The sequence below is a fragment of the Ylistrum balloti genome, unplaced genomic scaffold, assembly GCF_031769215.1.
Source record: "Ylistrum balloti isolate Yb309-2 unplaced genomic scaffold, AGI_CSIRO_Ybal_v1 Utg370590, whole genome shotgun sequence".
Classification (NCBI taxonomy): Eukaryota; Metazoa; Mollusca; class Bivalvia; order Pectinida; family Pectinidae; genus Ylistrum; species Ylistrum balloti.
Window position 1 is genome coordinate 1,091,880 of NW_026782366.1, and position 17,112 is coordinate 1,108,991.

The 17,112-nt window shown below is 33.7% G+C and overlaps 1 protein-coding gene across 1 annotated transcript in view; it reads right to left on the bottom strand.

Moving 5' to 3' along the window:
* Positions 1 to 17,112, bottom strand: part of LOC132556769 (unconventional myosin-Ia-like) — a 41,996-nt gene that overhangs the window by 20,061 nt on the left and 4,823 nt on the right. The window contains exons 3-11 of the mRNA XM_060221210.1: positions 4,443 to 4,537; positions 3,772 to 3,876; positions 3,470 to 3,516; positions 3,208 to 3,271; positions 2,824 to 2,837; positions 1,929 to 2,013; positions 1,372 to 1,478; positions 606 to 753; positions 236 to 354 (exon numbers count right to left, since the gene is read on the bottom strand). Of these exons, the coding sequence (XP_060077193.1) occupies positions 236 to 354; positions 606 to 753; positions 1,372 to 1,478; positions 1,929 to 2,013; positions 2,824 to 2,837; positions 3,208 to 3,271; positions 3,470 to 3,516; positions 3,772 to 3,876; positions 4,443 to 4,537 (784 nt within the window). The remainder of the gene's footprint in view (positions 1 to 235; positions 355 to 605; positions 754 to 1,371; positions 1,479 to 1,928; positions 2,014 to 2,823; positions 2,838 to 3,207; positions 3,272 to 3,469; positions 3,517 to 3,771; positions 3,877 to 4,442; positions 4,538 to 17,112) is intronic.

Consider the following 17,112-nt stretch of genomic DNA (forward strand, 5'->3'; position numbering starts at 1 on the left):
AGTGTATTTAAAACATGAGAATTTTAATACTCAAACATTACTTTGGATTCATCAACAAATTAGAAATTGTGAAATAGCAAGTTTCTCAATTTTATGTACTGGTGTTACATCTACAGATTTCAAGACTTCAAATGTTAACTGTGTGTTTTTCATGTCTGTAATTATATTGAAAACATATTTAATTTCACAAACACAGACAAAGTCAACTTCTTTTGACAACATCCCTTTCACTTACCCCTGCTAAATTAAGATCAGATTTGACCTTTTCACCTCTGACCTCAACTGACTTGCGGGTCAAACTTTCATAAAGGTTTTCCATGGAACAGGAAAGCAAATCAGAAACATCTCGGAGATCTGAAATAAGAAAGGAATCTTTACAGTAATTGATATAACAATGATTGCAAAACAAACAGGAGTTAAATCTCAAAACCCATTTCAGACAATATTCATTAAGGTGTAATTTACTGCCAGAATCTTTTGAAGCCTTAATTGTATGAATATTTTCAAATCTAGGAAATCACACCTGCCTGTTATTCATTTATTTGTTTTGTTTTTCTTAGGAGTGTTTTTCTACAGATTTCTGGAAAAGCAGAGATAACACAAACCTTTGTCATCTGCTATATCACAGCCATCAGTTCCATCCATGTTGCTACGGTGAACAAATCCTACATTACCAAGCTTGAGTACACTGGCCAGGAGTTGGTGTACTGCGTTGATCTCTTCTTCCCTGAATCCTATCACCTTCATGCCATTCTGTAATATATAATACTGCATGTGTAAATATCTGTCCTAAATCCTTGAATGTCCTGCTGTCGTTCCATTCAACAGAACAATTCTGTACACATCGCTGTCTGAACACCAATGATAAGGAAATTTGGACAGCTATGAAATAAGACGCAATCAGGAAGAACACAGATGTATGAGACTCTTCAGTCATTTAGAGACTTTGAAGAAATTTTGGAAAACTGGCAGACTTCTAGAATATGAAGAATATATCTAATGTTATTTATGAATTTTAGAAAATCAACAATAAATCAGTTTTAAGATTTATCTAATGGGGAGAATGGGAATGTTGGTAGGACTAAAGTTTCAAAATATTTTAAATTCATAAGATTTGTGACAACACAAGTCACCTTACCCCAGTTTTCAAAGTTTTGTGAGAGAAAAGAAAATTGAAACAGTTGCCACTGAAAAAAAGGACAAATATCATCAATCACAGCTGTGAAATTATAAAGGATGTTCCAAATTTTGTATATTCTATGTTTGAAAATTTTCGTTAAACACTGGTTAACTATAACCAAGCTTCCAGGAACTGTGGCATAAGTTTGGCAACAGCATACTCTGACTACAGCAGAAAGGGGAACAACTCACCATAACAATGCGATAGTTCTCTTTATCATCCACTGTGTCCACAGACACACAACCACTCTTGTTGAGAATAGTAAACTGGTTGGGATCTGAAGTTAACTTTAAATTTGCTGAAAATAATACATATCATACAAATTAAACAGACTTATATATCGAATATGGTTACATATGGAACAATAACTGCTTATCAAGAATTCTACATCTCTCAGTGTATGTTGACAGGTATTCAGTATTTCTGATAGAAAAGTTCTGATATTTCACTGGTAAAAATGTCATTAATTTGTGTTACACAGGAAACATATATTCAATACAAGGACAATTACAAGCCTCTTGAACATTTGTTTAAATAATTGGACTACTAGAGGTTACCAATAACTTTAACATACATTTAATACATAGTCACTAGTGGTAAATGATGTATAAGCTTAAAATTTTCAAAATGCTATATCACACTAGGATATGATAGGAATATTAGTGAGTGTAGAAGTTATAGTAGACATATAGGTTAGGGTTGCTAGCCTTTTTTTCCTGGTTTAGGATTATTGTGTGATATACGATACCTAGTGTAGTAGGATCTGCTCCAGTCAATAGTTGGTAAAATACATGGAAATTTCTTTCCCCGCTACTTTGTCCAGCAACCCTTGACTGGAGGTAACATATACGTTATAAATGTTATCAAAGGTTGATTCAAAACATGCATTTGATTAAGGATATAATACATATATATAGTGGAAATTCTCCAAACAGACTTTGTATGGGATATGAACCTTGATCTGTTTTAGGAAGGGTTCGGTTTGTAGAAGTAAACAAAGTTGCAAAATGACAGTTTTCTTGTTTTCTAGCTCTGCACAAGTACCTATTTTCACTCTGTCTAGCCTTTACTTGCTTCAGCGAAACATTGAATTTGGTTACATCATTTCATTGGTGATAATTATAATCATTTATAAAGTTAATTATCATCCTGTCCATCATGGTAGATATTGCTGTAGAAAGACTACCCATCAATGACACACATGCACCTGTCAGTCAGGTCTTGATTACTCAGATGGCAGTTTGGTTTTCAGAAGTAATTTTCAGTGTATCTTATTTACTTTGGACACAAAATTGGGTCAGTATTGGGAAATGGGAGGGATCAGTCTTGGGAAGTATTTTCATTACTATAATAAAGAGAACATCTTTTCATACATTGCCATTTTGTTTGTCTTTAAGTGATACTCAGTTTTGTGAATCATCAGTTTGAAGAATTTGCACTGCAATTTCCAATACGTATATGTAATTCAGGAAAAGAAGAACAAAATGACACTTATTTGCTACATGAGTATACAAAACATTAACACATTGTTATATTCATATAAACCAAAAGCTCTGGATGAGGAATCTCATGCCAAAAAGGAACAATGTAGATATGTAAACAGTTGGCGGGAATAACTGTTGAAACTTCCATGTCATACTCACTTTTTCTAAAAGATCTGTAAATCAAAACAGAAAAACATATTAGTTTGTAATGAAATTTTACTTGAAAAATAAATTTTCAAAAAATATAAATTCTTTTATTAAATCTATTTTTATATAACCTTAACAAATTTATATTACGACAATATCGAGATGCCAAAAATTGAAGTAATTTACTTTCAGGAAACATTACATTTAAGCTTTTATATAAACAACAGGCCAGTATGTAAAGGTATGTAAATGAATTAAGTACAATTATGGTTGCATACTTGAATCAAAAGATTAATTAATTAATTAATAATAAGCAAAATCAAGGTATTATTCAAATGTTCTCTTCATTTAAACTGTATATAAGTTATCTCCCCTTTGTTAAGTAGGGACACTTACAGTTGGTGATGACACCACCAATAGGATCTCCCTTGTAGTCAAACTCAATGTCCATGTACTTTCCCTGTTAACAACAAAACTCTTATTACAGTACCATGTGCACAACAAAGAACCCCTGAAGATCTTGATTTATGAACTACAATTGTAGATAATTTTCAATCACAACATATATATTTGAAACCACTCTATGTATAATATTGCAATGCCGATCATATGTCATTAATGTAAACTTGGGATTTTATAAATTTTGTAAAATACTCACAAAGCGAGAAGAATTATCATTCTTATTGGTCTTGGCATTTCCAAAGGCTGAAAATATAGAACAAATATCAAAGAGATTGTTAAACTAAAAGGAAAGCATACACCATAATTTGCTCATGCCAAGGTATTATATGGAAAAGGTTTTTCTGAATAAAATCAAGTCATCTCTATTTTAAAGAAAATGTTACTCCTCAACATCACAAAAATATATGAATTCCACAACAACGAGATGTTTTTATGATGATTAACATTCTATGTAATGGCACTGGTAGATGACAGTAACCAAGGGGAGTAACTCCTTACCCTCCAGTACTGGGTTTGACTGAAGCAGCTGTTCCTTGACCTGGTCAATGTCACGACCTTTCCCTGACACCTTAGCTATGTAGTGCATGATCATCTTACTGGCCTCTGTAACACACAATTTTTACATGCAAACTGAAAAGTTTTGCAGTCTTATTCAATGCAAACAAACTGTAACTTATCTAACACATGCTTTGTAATGAAACCATGCATGTACATCCTATAATCTATATACAAGAATTGACAGTTAAAGATATTTTCAAAGTACATATGAGTTTCAGTAAAGTGCACATACTGTTAAAGTAATTGTGTCTTCAGAACTAAAACACGATTGTGTGGGATAATGAATAAAAACATGTACATATTGTAAATAAAATATTTTGTGTATTCCTGAAACATTTTTGAATTGACAATCAGAGTTGGAGATCACTGTGACAGATTGGTGTATTATTTCCTTCCGCATTTTCTTTGTGTGACCTCCAACAACTCTTTTAAACAAGGAGAGACATTTCAGGAAGCAAACCAGATATCATTATATCATTTTACTTCAGCTCATTCACTGATCATGGATTATGATGATTCATTATGCTACGGTCATAAAATCTTCTGGTGCTGACAGATATCTTTAAGAAATGATGACATTGTATTCAAAAGGTTTTGATAACATATCTCACCAGTTTTACCAGCACCACTTTCCCCTGATATGATGATACACTGGTCCAAGTTCCGATCCCGCATAGACCGATACGCATCATCTGATATGGCATAACTACAAATAAAACAAAAATTTAATTTGAGGTAGAATTGAAAAGAGGATATACTACAAATAGAGAACTTTATCCTGCAACTGACAGCGACATCGTTGGAATATATCTGCCATATTTTTTCTATTCTTTTTGCGGCAGTGATGGAAAGCAGTCATAATATTATCATGTGCATTAATTCAACTGAATTACTTTCTGATTTACTTGAACACTTCATTCAAAAATATGAATAACTGTTTAAAAAAAGCTAGTTTGGTCACTGTAACAGACTTGTAACAAACAAGTTAATTTACAAAAATTTTGAAAATTGCTTTTTATATTCATTCAGTGTAGCGTCAATGTCAGATAAATGAGGATTGAAATCCATAGAAATTTCAAGTCTCAATTTTCAATGAGTACTTAAGGATAAATAGAATACATGGTCAGTGTCTTATGCATATCAGCTACACTTTGGCTTGGGACAGAGAGACAAAAGTGGCTTGCCAAAACCTCACAACTTTCTTTACCCTCTCCAAAATAAAGCTTACATGTTAAGACACTGACTCACTTTTCAACCACTGATGCACTTAATTACTTTACTTTGATTACAAATTATCATATCTTTTCATGTTAACCTTATTTATTTTAATCTTAAGTCATAAGATGTCCTTGACCACTCCTTAAAATTTATGATTATCCCAATGATTATAATCCTTATACCGATAGGATAAAGTTTAACAAACTAAAATTATAACACTAAATTATCTCAGAATAGGTTAGTTATTCAGTTCCATTTTTAGGATACGATTCTTTTATACAAAACAGATACAGACGCTGGAATCGGCTATAATGCTTTGCACTCAGGTTGTGACTCACAGCCTTGACTCCTACAGATATAAATACACTTACAACTTGTTTGTAAACTCAATTAGACACATGCAGCAAATTTGATGATATTAATCATAGCCCCTAAGTTACAGATTTCTCTGGTTATCCAAAACAGTCTTCAATTACCCAAGTCAAAGTTTTCTCTAGTCTCAACACCATACCAGATATTTATCTGTCAAAATGTCTAACCCCTGGAGATGGGGCCAGAGGTCTCCTAGATGGATTGATATTTATAATATTTTGAAAAATAGGAGAAGACAAATCCTTTATATCATTTGCGACTTTTCTTAACAATATCATATTGAAGCTCAAGGCATGCGGGCAACTTCAAAAGATATTTCAAAGTTACAACATTTCCATAGTAACATATGACACAAATAGTATATTATTTTCAAATATTTCCGGGTTGAGTCATCCACATACAGAAATAAACAAAATCATAGACTGATAATGCTAACACAGGTGAAACATTAACCTTCCAAACGATGTTTTTGGAATGTCAAACATTTAAATTGTCACAACATTGCCAAACTTAATTTTAACAAACCTACAGAAGATTTATGTTATATTCTAGCTCCTGACTTCTTTTAATATAGATCTTTTTCTGTAATCTGAATTTCTAATTTTAGGGTTCATTTCACAACATGACTAACTAAATCTATATATACAAAGAAAGTAAATTATAAAATATGAGTATAATTATTTACATCATAACTTTTTTTGTTTTATTGCATGTACCGGCCATCATTATAAATTCTGTATGTAAGAACAAATATGAAAATATTCCCATTAACAACATTACTCTTAGCTGGTCAAGATTCTTTTCAGGTTATACAGTTTCTGTAAGGAAGTGATGGATCTCACTGCAACTAGAGGATGATCTGAAAATGTTCCCTAAATGCTCGTAACAAATAAGCATCATTGAATGGCATATCCTGACTCCAACAGATGAAACAATATTCAACAATCAGACACATTCAAGATAATTGCAGTATCTGCATCTCAGACTTTTTTAGCAATGAATGTCTTATAGAATGTCCCATGTAAATAGCGGTATCAGTTCACGAGGTTTTCAGACAAGTTTCAGACTATTATCAAGTGGTCATATAAGTATAAAAGTCCATGTAATGATCCTAAGATACACCCATGTGTAGCAAGACGGACAGAGAGATAGCACCAACAATTTAGAGGTGATAGGGAGTGCATCTCTCACACGAATGGTTCAGTAATTCACAGTTATGTTGCAAAGAATTTCCCAGAAATAGATTACCTCTAGACCACCTATCAGGATCACATCTCTCTGCCCCAATCATGGAGCTAGACAATACATTTATACGAGATTATGTCCACCCCATCCATGGATGTTCTAGACAATATTTGGTTATAACTTGTTCCTTGTCCAGCAGAAAGGTTTAAAGATCAACCTCCGTTTTTCCTATTGGACCCATTGCCTCTCTGCCCCCAGATGAGATGTGGAGGAAGAGGCAGACCATCTGATTTTTTAAATATACTGTCACATTCATGTAAAAAAGTTGCTTACGTACAGAAAAATACCTATATCCGAAAGACTGTGAGTAAAATTAATCTCTATTCCCCCTACTGGGCCCCAGTTATGTCCACATGGTTGGAAGACCCTTCCTATAAAATTGCCCTACATAATGATATTCTAAAATAAGAAAAATATTGAAGATTTAAATGTATTTCTTCCCTTCTGCCCCTAACAGGGTTTATCTCCACAATGCATACAAACTCATAATCAAGCATACATTCTGTACTAAAGTTTTCTGATAACCTTAAGAAAAATTTCAAATTGTCTCTATATATTGCAATTGATAAATCAAACACATTCTATATATCACCTGAAGTAAATGGAGAAATTGAGTAATATTTATTGGAACTCAAGATCAAATTATAACAATTTTTCTCATTCTAGCAAAATTATCTTATATCATAGAAATTTGCCAAATTGTAGTTATCAAAATTTCAGGAAATTTACCATACAGAATTTTGTACTGGAAGTGAGACTTTATTGCCACTCCCTGTTTAATGCTGTGTGCCAAGCATGTCTTGAAATCACTAAAATAGTTCCCCCAACATAATTCACCCACCCTTACCAAACAAGATAGTAAAACACGCGTGAAAGGTCAATGATTTAAAAAGGGGACGTAGTATATTTTTGATACTGGCAATCAATACTATAATCTTGCAAACTCAAGTTTGGTCGGACCGCAACAAATGTGGTGGGCATCTTTTATTACATACAACTATCAGTTTATGGAATCTTAAACATTTCAATTCAAAGATGACTGAATATTTACCAAATTATAGACAAACTATACCACAGTTCACTTTATATCTTGCCGTCTTTCTATATCCCACCACCTGTCTATTCATCCACCACCTGTTTGTATCTACCATCTGTCTATCCACCACCTGTCTTTCAATGATCTGTCTATCCACACCTGTCCTTTTATCCATCACCTGTTTATATCCACCATCTGTCTATCCACCACCTGTTTATATCTACCATCTGTCTATCCACCACCTGTTTATATCCACCATCTGTCTATCCACCACCTGTCTTTCCACAACCTGTCTATCCACACCTGTCCTTTTATCCACCACCTGTTTATATCCACCATCTGTTTATCCACCACCTGTTTATATCTACCATCTGTCTATCCACCACCTGTCTTTCCACCACCTGTCTTTCCACAACCTGTCTATCCACACCTGTCCTTTAATCCACTACCTGTTTATATCTACCATCTGTCTATCCACCACCTGTCTCTATCCACCACCTGTCTATGCACACCTGTCCTTTTATCTACCACTTGTTTATATCAACCATTTGTCTATCCACCACCTGTCTATCCACACCTGTCCTTTTATCCACCACCTGTTTATATCCACCATCTGTTTATCCACCACCTGTTTATATATAACATCTGTCTATCCACCACCTGTCTTTCCACCACCTGTCTTTCCACAACCTGTCCTTTAATCCACTACCTGTTTATATCTACCATCTGTCTATCCACCACCTGTCTATATCTACCATCTGTCTATCCACCACCTGTCTATCCACACCTGTCCTTTTATCCACCACTTGTTTATATCAACCATCTGTCTATCCACCACCTGTCTATCCACAACCTGTCTTTCCACACTCGTCCTTTTATCCACCACCTGTTTATATCTACCATCTGTCTATCCATCACCTGTCTATATCTACCACCTGTCCTTTAATCCACCACCTGTCTATATCTACCATCTGTCTATCCACCACCTATTTAAATATACAACCTATTTATCCATACCTGTCCTTTTATCCACCACCTGTCTATATCTACCATCTGTCTATCCACACCTGTCATTTTATCTACCACCTGTCCATATCTACCATCTGTCTATCCACACCTGTCATTTTATCCACCACCTGTCTATATCTACCACCTGTCTATATCTACCATCTGTCTATCCACAAATGTCATTTTATCCACCACCTGTCTATATTTACCACCGGTCCTTTTATCCACCACTTGTTTATATCAACCATCTGTCTATCCACAACCTATCTTTCCACACTCGTCCTTTTATCCACCACCTGTTTATATCTACCATCTGTCTATCCACAACCTGTCTATCCACACCTGTCCTTTTATCCACCACCTGTCTATATCTACCATCTGTCTATCCACCACCTATTTAAATATACAACCTGTCTATCCATACCTGTCCTTTTATCCACCACCTGTCTATATCTACCATCTGTCTATCCACACCTGTCATTTTATCCACCACCTGTCTATATCTACCACCTGTCCTTTTATCCACCACTTGTTTATATCAACCATCTGTCTATCCACACCTGTCATTTTATCCACCACCTGTCTATATCTACCACCTGTCCTTTTATCCACCACTTGTTTATATCTGCCATCTGTCTATCCACCACCTATTTAAATATACAACCTGTCTATCCATACCTGTCATTTTATCCACCACCTGTCTATATCTACCACCTGTCCTTTTATCCACCACTTGTTTATATCAACCATCTGTCTATCCACACCTGTCATTTTATCCACCACCTGTCTATATCTACCACCTGTCCTTTTATCCACCACTTGTTTGTATCAACCATCTGTCTATCTACACCTGTCATTTTATCCACCACCTGTCTATATCTACCACCTGTCCTTTTATCCACCACTTGTTTATATCAACCATCTGTCTATCCACAACCTGTCTTTCCACACCTGTCCTTTTATCCACCACCTGTCTATATCTACCATCTGTCTATCCACCACCTATTTAAATATACAACCTGTCTATCCATACCTGTCCTTTTATCCACCACCTGTCTATATCTACCATCTGTCTATCCACACCTGTCATTTTATCCACCACCTGTCTATATCTACCACCTGTCCTTTTATCCACCACTTGTTTATATCAACCATCTGTCTATCCACACCTGTCATTTTATCCACCACCTGTCTATATCTACCACCTGTCCTTTTATCCACCACTTGTTTATATCAACCATCTGTCTATCCACAACCTGTCTTTCCACACCTGTCCTTTTATCCACCACCTGTCTACTCTGTAGTTTGCATATTTAATTCCAATCATTCTGATGTGTTATATTTATATTCAAAGCATTTCCAGAAAAGTTGTTACAAGTAATTATGTTTATGAAAGTAAAAGAGATTTTTTCAAACCATATATAATTAAAACAAACTTAAAATATTATGTTTTTTTCAACCACTTTGGATAAAGTTGTAGAGATTTACACACATTTTCAAATTTATACGGACAATTCTTTCCTTGGACTTTGTACGATTTATAACATAATTTTCAGACAGCTCGGGTGAACTCCATAGAACTCATGGTGACAATGACTACCATTATTCAGCTTGAGATTATCAGGTTTACTTTCAGAGCTTCTGTATGATACCTTAGTACAATTTGGCTTTATAAATAATTTTGCAAACATACAATGTCAGACAGAAAACAAGTTCATGACAACCCAGTAACACAGGAATCTGATAAACAGCTACACCAGATGTTTAAAAAAAACTTCATTTTGTTTATCACGTTAATGTACTATCCAACATAACTTGCTAACATCTTTATTTTCAGAATGACGACAAGGATATACATTGACCTTATCCATTACGGTCATCCTTGGAAGTAATCACTAAAGTAGCTGTTAAAATGCTGTCTCAGTGTTGGGCAGTACCCTGTACAAACTGATTTACGTGGAAACCTAGCAGGATCCAAATGTTCTATACCAAACAATCCCAGGAAAAGAAAAGAAGAATGTTGAAGCAATTAATAATCAACACGATCTGATATAAAGCTTAGAAAGACAGAAGAAAATAAAGACAGCACATGCATGTCCATAATTACTAAATTTTCTGACTTCATCAGTAAAGTTTTACATAATTCTGAAGGAACCAATTTTTTCCTAAAGGGACTCAACTCTCATAAAAGAAGCCAACTTGTCCTTGGTTCTGGATGTTCCTACTTTGTATACCAAAGACAGTCTTAGGATGTTGGCAACATGTGCATCCTTTTGACATAATAACCCACATCTTTGCAATCTATTTACAAAAATATTCATTAAATTTCATGGATATCAGTGACCTTGACCTTTGTAAATTATATAATTTCCAAAATCAATGCGCATATCACATTTTAACACCTTAACTACAACTTGACTTGGATAATATTCTGAATAATTCATCAGATGGAGGAATGGCAGGGTGACAGGTCAGTAGATAAAAAGAAAAGATACTGACCTTCAATTTCACCTAAAAACCAAAAATTGAATTTTCATGGTCATAATGACATTAATTGGCCTGCACTTGACAATTTTGTAGATAACCAAAAAAAGTACATTCAACTGATGTCTAACTTAAACCTGAAGCGGTAATTGTTTCACTGTTCCTTAATTATAAATTATAAATTTACAAACATACCATCATACATATATATATATCTTCTTTCAATTTAGTCTTTAATTCAAGATATTTTAAAAAACCCATTTCCAAAGTATCTTTTATCTGTCTGCTATTTGTGTTTGTTTACACAGCTTGACCATTTTGGATGACTGGACATCCAACTACCTTATAACATCCCTTTTAGACAGAAACAAATACCAAGACAGTGGGCTCACCTGCCTTTTATCAAACGGAAGGAAGGATGTGGATAAGCTCTGGGTCTAATATTGACACAGAAGCAATTACTTCTCTATATACCCTGTCTGATATACCTGGTAAACAAAAGGTGAAAAATGTCTAGTGTGCTTACTACTTCTGGTCACCAGAGCTGGTTAACTTATATCTAAATCTAAAGCCATCAACTTCCCCATAGAATTTAACCAGCTTGAGCTTTTGAAATTCTAGGAACGATGTATACTGTAATTACATACTGATAAAAAATGAACAAAACTAATCATTGTTTTCCAATTTCAAAATTCAGAAAAATGGCAATTTTTGAAAGAGCAAAGTTACTACCAGCTTGGAAGGATTAACTTTTCAATTGAACATGATATTTATTACTTATGAAGCTATATATCTATGACGTCCTTACTCGATGTATCAAGCTTGCATTATTTGAGATCAGTCAGCCTCAGTGATAGAGGTGATAGCTTTAATATCCTAAACATAGGGATGATAAAGGGACATATGGTGACATCAGATTCACATCAATCAGAAGAGAAAGTGGCCTGACCCAACTAAACAAATACCAAACCAGCCAAAGTTAAAACACCTAATCCCACGAACCAGCCTGTATCAACTTAAGGTACAAGTGGACAGTTACAGAACCACTGATGACCCCCTAATTTCTAGTCTATCTTCTTATCTAACAGTTCAAGTCAAACTAGATTTGTACCAGTCCCAACAAACATCCTTTAGTGTTTTTTGTATATAAGGATATATGTTGTGTCATCAAGTTTACCTTCATTTAGATTAACTCTGACAATCACACGGTCAACTTACATATATATAACAATAATGTAATATCAAAATAATGTCAGCGACAAACAGTGAAAATTTGTCCTAAAAGATCAATAACATTGACAGATAAGACATGAACAAATTGTAAGTACTTGTGCAACAGGAATGACCCTTGTGCTTTGCTGACAACCAAGTTGAAGTGCTGCTTTTTATGGTTATTGCCATTTCTGAGGGGTACACATACTTTTTAGAATTTGTAATATATAGATAAAGACTTTTAAACAGCTTAAGTTAATTTAAAGCTGACTTACTTTGAACAATACAACAATTAAAATGTCACATTTCATTTCAATATCCCCATCCAGCTGAGAAAAAGGGCAGAATTTGAAAGTATATCAAATTACAAGGGTCTTGGCTCTGCAAAAACCAAGTAAGATAGAGAAAAAACATGATCTGCATCTTCTAATAATTCAAAAACACATCAAACATCAGTTCAATAACTCAGCTGTGACAAAAGGTGTCAAACTGGAATTTTGGATTTATGAAATTTCTGGAAATTTTCTGAAGATTCCTTCAGGTTCTATGTGATTCTCTTTTTTTAATTTGTGTAAACTGATGATACAATATCTTAATTCCCATGCTTGTTTTCATCTTGAACAGCAGCCCCTAGGAATGCCATGTTATCTTTATATAACATCATACATCTAAACCTTTGCCTTCCTATTTAAAGTATTAACATGTCGTAGGGTTAAGTATATAAACTGGAAATGTAACGCTGAACATTTTATATGTATTTTTATTTGAACCTTTGAAAATATAGAGATATCCTGCTTGTGCTATCTCTGAAGGTAGTTTATGTTAATACGTGGAGATGATTATACTGATCATGTGACTTTTTCAGAGTGGATTAACTTTCATTTCTACATTCTATCACACCCTAACTGCCCTGACAGTCCATATATCTTTTCTATACAGAAATACATCTCTGACCTCACAATGATTAACTGAATTGTCCTTTGTATGATGCATTTCTTAAATAGTTTAACATCTCTGACACCACAATTTTGTTTTAAACAAAGTTATGTGATTATGAACGGCTCAATCAATGGGTCAATTCACGTAATATTTTATCAGATCAAACATGGTTTGTATTTCACATTACATTTTCTGTTTCGAAAAGTTGAGAGTAAAGATCTGACCTAGTTCAGTAATACAGCAAGTCATGGTTTTCCTATATTTAAGGTAAGGACTTTGCAGAGTGAAAGGGGATCAACACCTTAGTTGATATATCCTGAAATTTTACTTATAATGCTTCAATATGCCAAAATCAAAAAAAGTTTTGTAGAAAAAAAATAAAGCCTATTCATTAAATGAACTAGAATTGTTGGTACAACAAGAATACTGACATGTTAACTTGTAATACTTATACAAACTTGGTTCCCTATCACCCAATTTGCTCTACTTCTAAATACAGCATGGGGACATTAAAAAAGTGTATTTAAATAATTTTAGAACATGCGACTTCATTAAAGCAATATTTTCTGATCCATATCTAAAACAAATGTAAAAACATCATCAGGAAACAAAAAAAGTTGTTTTCACCATCTTAAATCAATTTTGAAATGATACTTTCCAAGATAAGCAAGTTATATAAATGATGTGTACATTAAAAGTATATATGAAACAGTCGATATTTCAGTCAATGATAAGCACTGAAAAATATTTTGTGTAATCTGCTTAATATGCAGTTTTTTAAAAGTGTGTTCAAGGTAATTCTTCTTCACAGGACCATATGTACAAACTTGGCATTTATCTATGTTTCTTTGTGTCCGTATAAATCAAATTCTCATACTTCAAACACCTTTATACAGGCATGTATGTTTATTTTCCTCCTAACCACTAAACCACTAGAACAAACCCCTTTATATTAGAAACAATGGTATTCTTGTTATGCAAGGCCAACTTTTTGTCCTTGCCACTACAGGCATGTAAACAAATATGACAAGGCTAAGTAAGTTATTTATATGTCAATCGAGGTATCAAATTTAAGCAGTCTGACATTGAATGGATATTCAAACTGTGATCATATTCTACACATATTGGTATTGGTTCAAAGCACTTAGTATATAAATAAGACTGATACAGAACATTAATTCTCTTGTCTGTTACTAATCAGTGTCAACAACTACTGCAGTAAATAACCTCAGATGATTTCAAACATAATTGTTGGAACACATCAAGTAGTCAGTTAAACTAATTTACCTTTTATTTGGTGGTAGACATTTTCTGGATTTCAAATGTTTTCTCTTTATCTATTCAAGGCCAATTAACTAGTTTGTATCATTTTAATTAGAACATACATATAGCAATATATATTGTCCATATATCCCTACTTTTGTCAACAGAAAAAGGTCATTGGCTTAACTTTTTCTGAGATCTTTGTTATCTTAAAAATGTTTGAAAGTTATTATATTATCTAATACCTCCATTTACTCTAAAGGCAAAAAATGTTGAAGAGACCTTGCAATATTTTGACCTTTGTCAAATCTTTATACCATTGAGTGATCTGAATCAACATCCCCTTTTAAACTAGTGGATGGAAACAATGGAGGAAGGCTAACAGTTTCAGACGGAATCAATTCATGAATTCTTTATGAATCAAGCGATACTGATAATTCAACTAGCTACAAATGACCTTGAAACCAAAGTGTTTGACATCCACGACCATGTTACTTTACGCACATGTTTTGATAAGAAAGCACAAACTGTTTGATTCATAATATATTTAGTAAGCTGAGAGAAGCGTAGTATAAACCAAACCACAACATACATATTGCCTCCATGTACAGAAAACCTGAATAACTATCTGCCTTGGCCTGATGTGTGGTGAAACAGCCTTATCAGGACCAGCAGACCACTACATTTCCTCTGGAGACAAATGGGAGGTGACAGGCAAATTAAGTCTACAGCATTAAGTCTACTGCAACAAACATTTATCTACCACCTGATGAAAAATTAGGGTCAGGGATGAGGGAGATCGGAAATTAGTAAAAGGATCTACCATCAGTTTAAAATTAGGTTAAAGTTTCATATTTCATCTTAGGAGTTTATCTGACTTTTTTCTGCTAATCCTACACTTTTTAATTGTGCCAGTTATAGCTGTTATTCTGATGAAAGGCCAAATATTCACATGACAATGTTTTATTTATGAAGAAATTCAAAACAATACTTTGTATATTGACAAATGTTTTTTTCATTTTTTTTTTCTTTTTATGAATTGCTTTATCACAACAAAAACTCTCTGATCAGAGAAATGAGGTTCCGTTATATCAACAACATAAACAAATTACCAATGAATGTATAATAAAAGAAGCTGAGTCATCTCCTGTAACCATAGCAACCAATGATAAAAATTTACTATAATGATTCCGAAACTCACACAGATTTCACCTTTGTCTACATGGCTTGTTGATATAGAATACAAGGAGGATATTTGGGAGAGTACAAATAAACATCGTCCATCTGTAGCAGAATTATCAGTTCAGAAATAAAACAAACATTTGTCTCTTTCCTCTAAGTGAGCATTATAACTGATAAGAGCAAATGCTATGCTTTTTGAGAGTCCATAAATACTTAAACAAGAGAGAAAATCGCTGGGCATTGATACCTTCATCTCATTGTCCCTATCCCCTAGTCATCAACATAACCATTAAATCCACAATGAGTAGTAACTCACATCAAAGACTTGAGATAACATTGTCCATTATAACCCCTCTTCCCTTTATCCACTCCGTGTTTATTACTAACATAAATATGAGACTATATATAGGATGCACATCTGTTCAGTTACCCTATCTTAAAGAGATGTTTTTTTTCTTTCATTTTTTTTCTTACATCAATTACAAAATTGCAGGTGTTGATGACAAGTCCCCCCCACCCAAACAAAATTAAATTAAAAAAGCAAATTTATTTCTGTTTACAACAAATTAAAAAATATACCGTAAATAAAACAAGCAATATATGTATATAGTGTTGAAATCACCAAGGAAACCATGATAATAGTTATAACACACTGCACCATCATGCTTAATGAAATACTGCACAAAGACACCCATAAACAGCTGGAGCTTCTAACCATCCAAAGTCTCCCTAACATTTGACAGCAGTGAAATACAACACAGCAGTATACCATTAACTTCCCAACTTCTTCACTGATTTGAGATAGAGCAAGTAATTGCTATATGAATTAGAGGCATGGTATTTCTACATTATAAGTGAAGTCAGTTACAATTCATTTATTTTGGGTTTTCATTTTTTTTTTTTTTTTCGGAACAGCTTAGCTGTTCAGTTTAAAATATCATCAGATTTTCCTGTAAAAGTCATCACAATCTGTTGTTTGATTGTGCATATAATAATCATGAATGTCACGTTGCTTTTTATAGTGATAACTTTATATACTTTCTGTGTGGGAACAATTTTTTGTTTGTTAAGGCTGTGGAATGAGATATGTAAACAGCTTGAACAGGGTCAGATAGATAAACAGCTGCGATGGTGTTAGACAGAGACCTTTAACATCCTAATCTGTATACACAAAACATAGAAAATGTGTGTGCATGCCACATGTTTTGATAACAAATATCTTATATCACATAATTCCATTTCAAAGCCCTTTGCTAAGGATTAATTAGGATATTTCAATTTTTGTATACCATATGACATGCAAATCTACAAAATTGGAAACC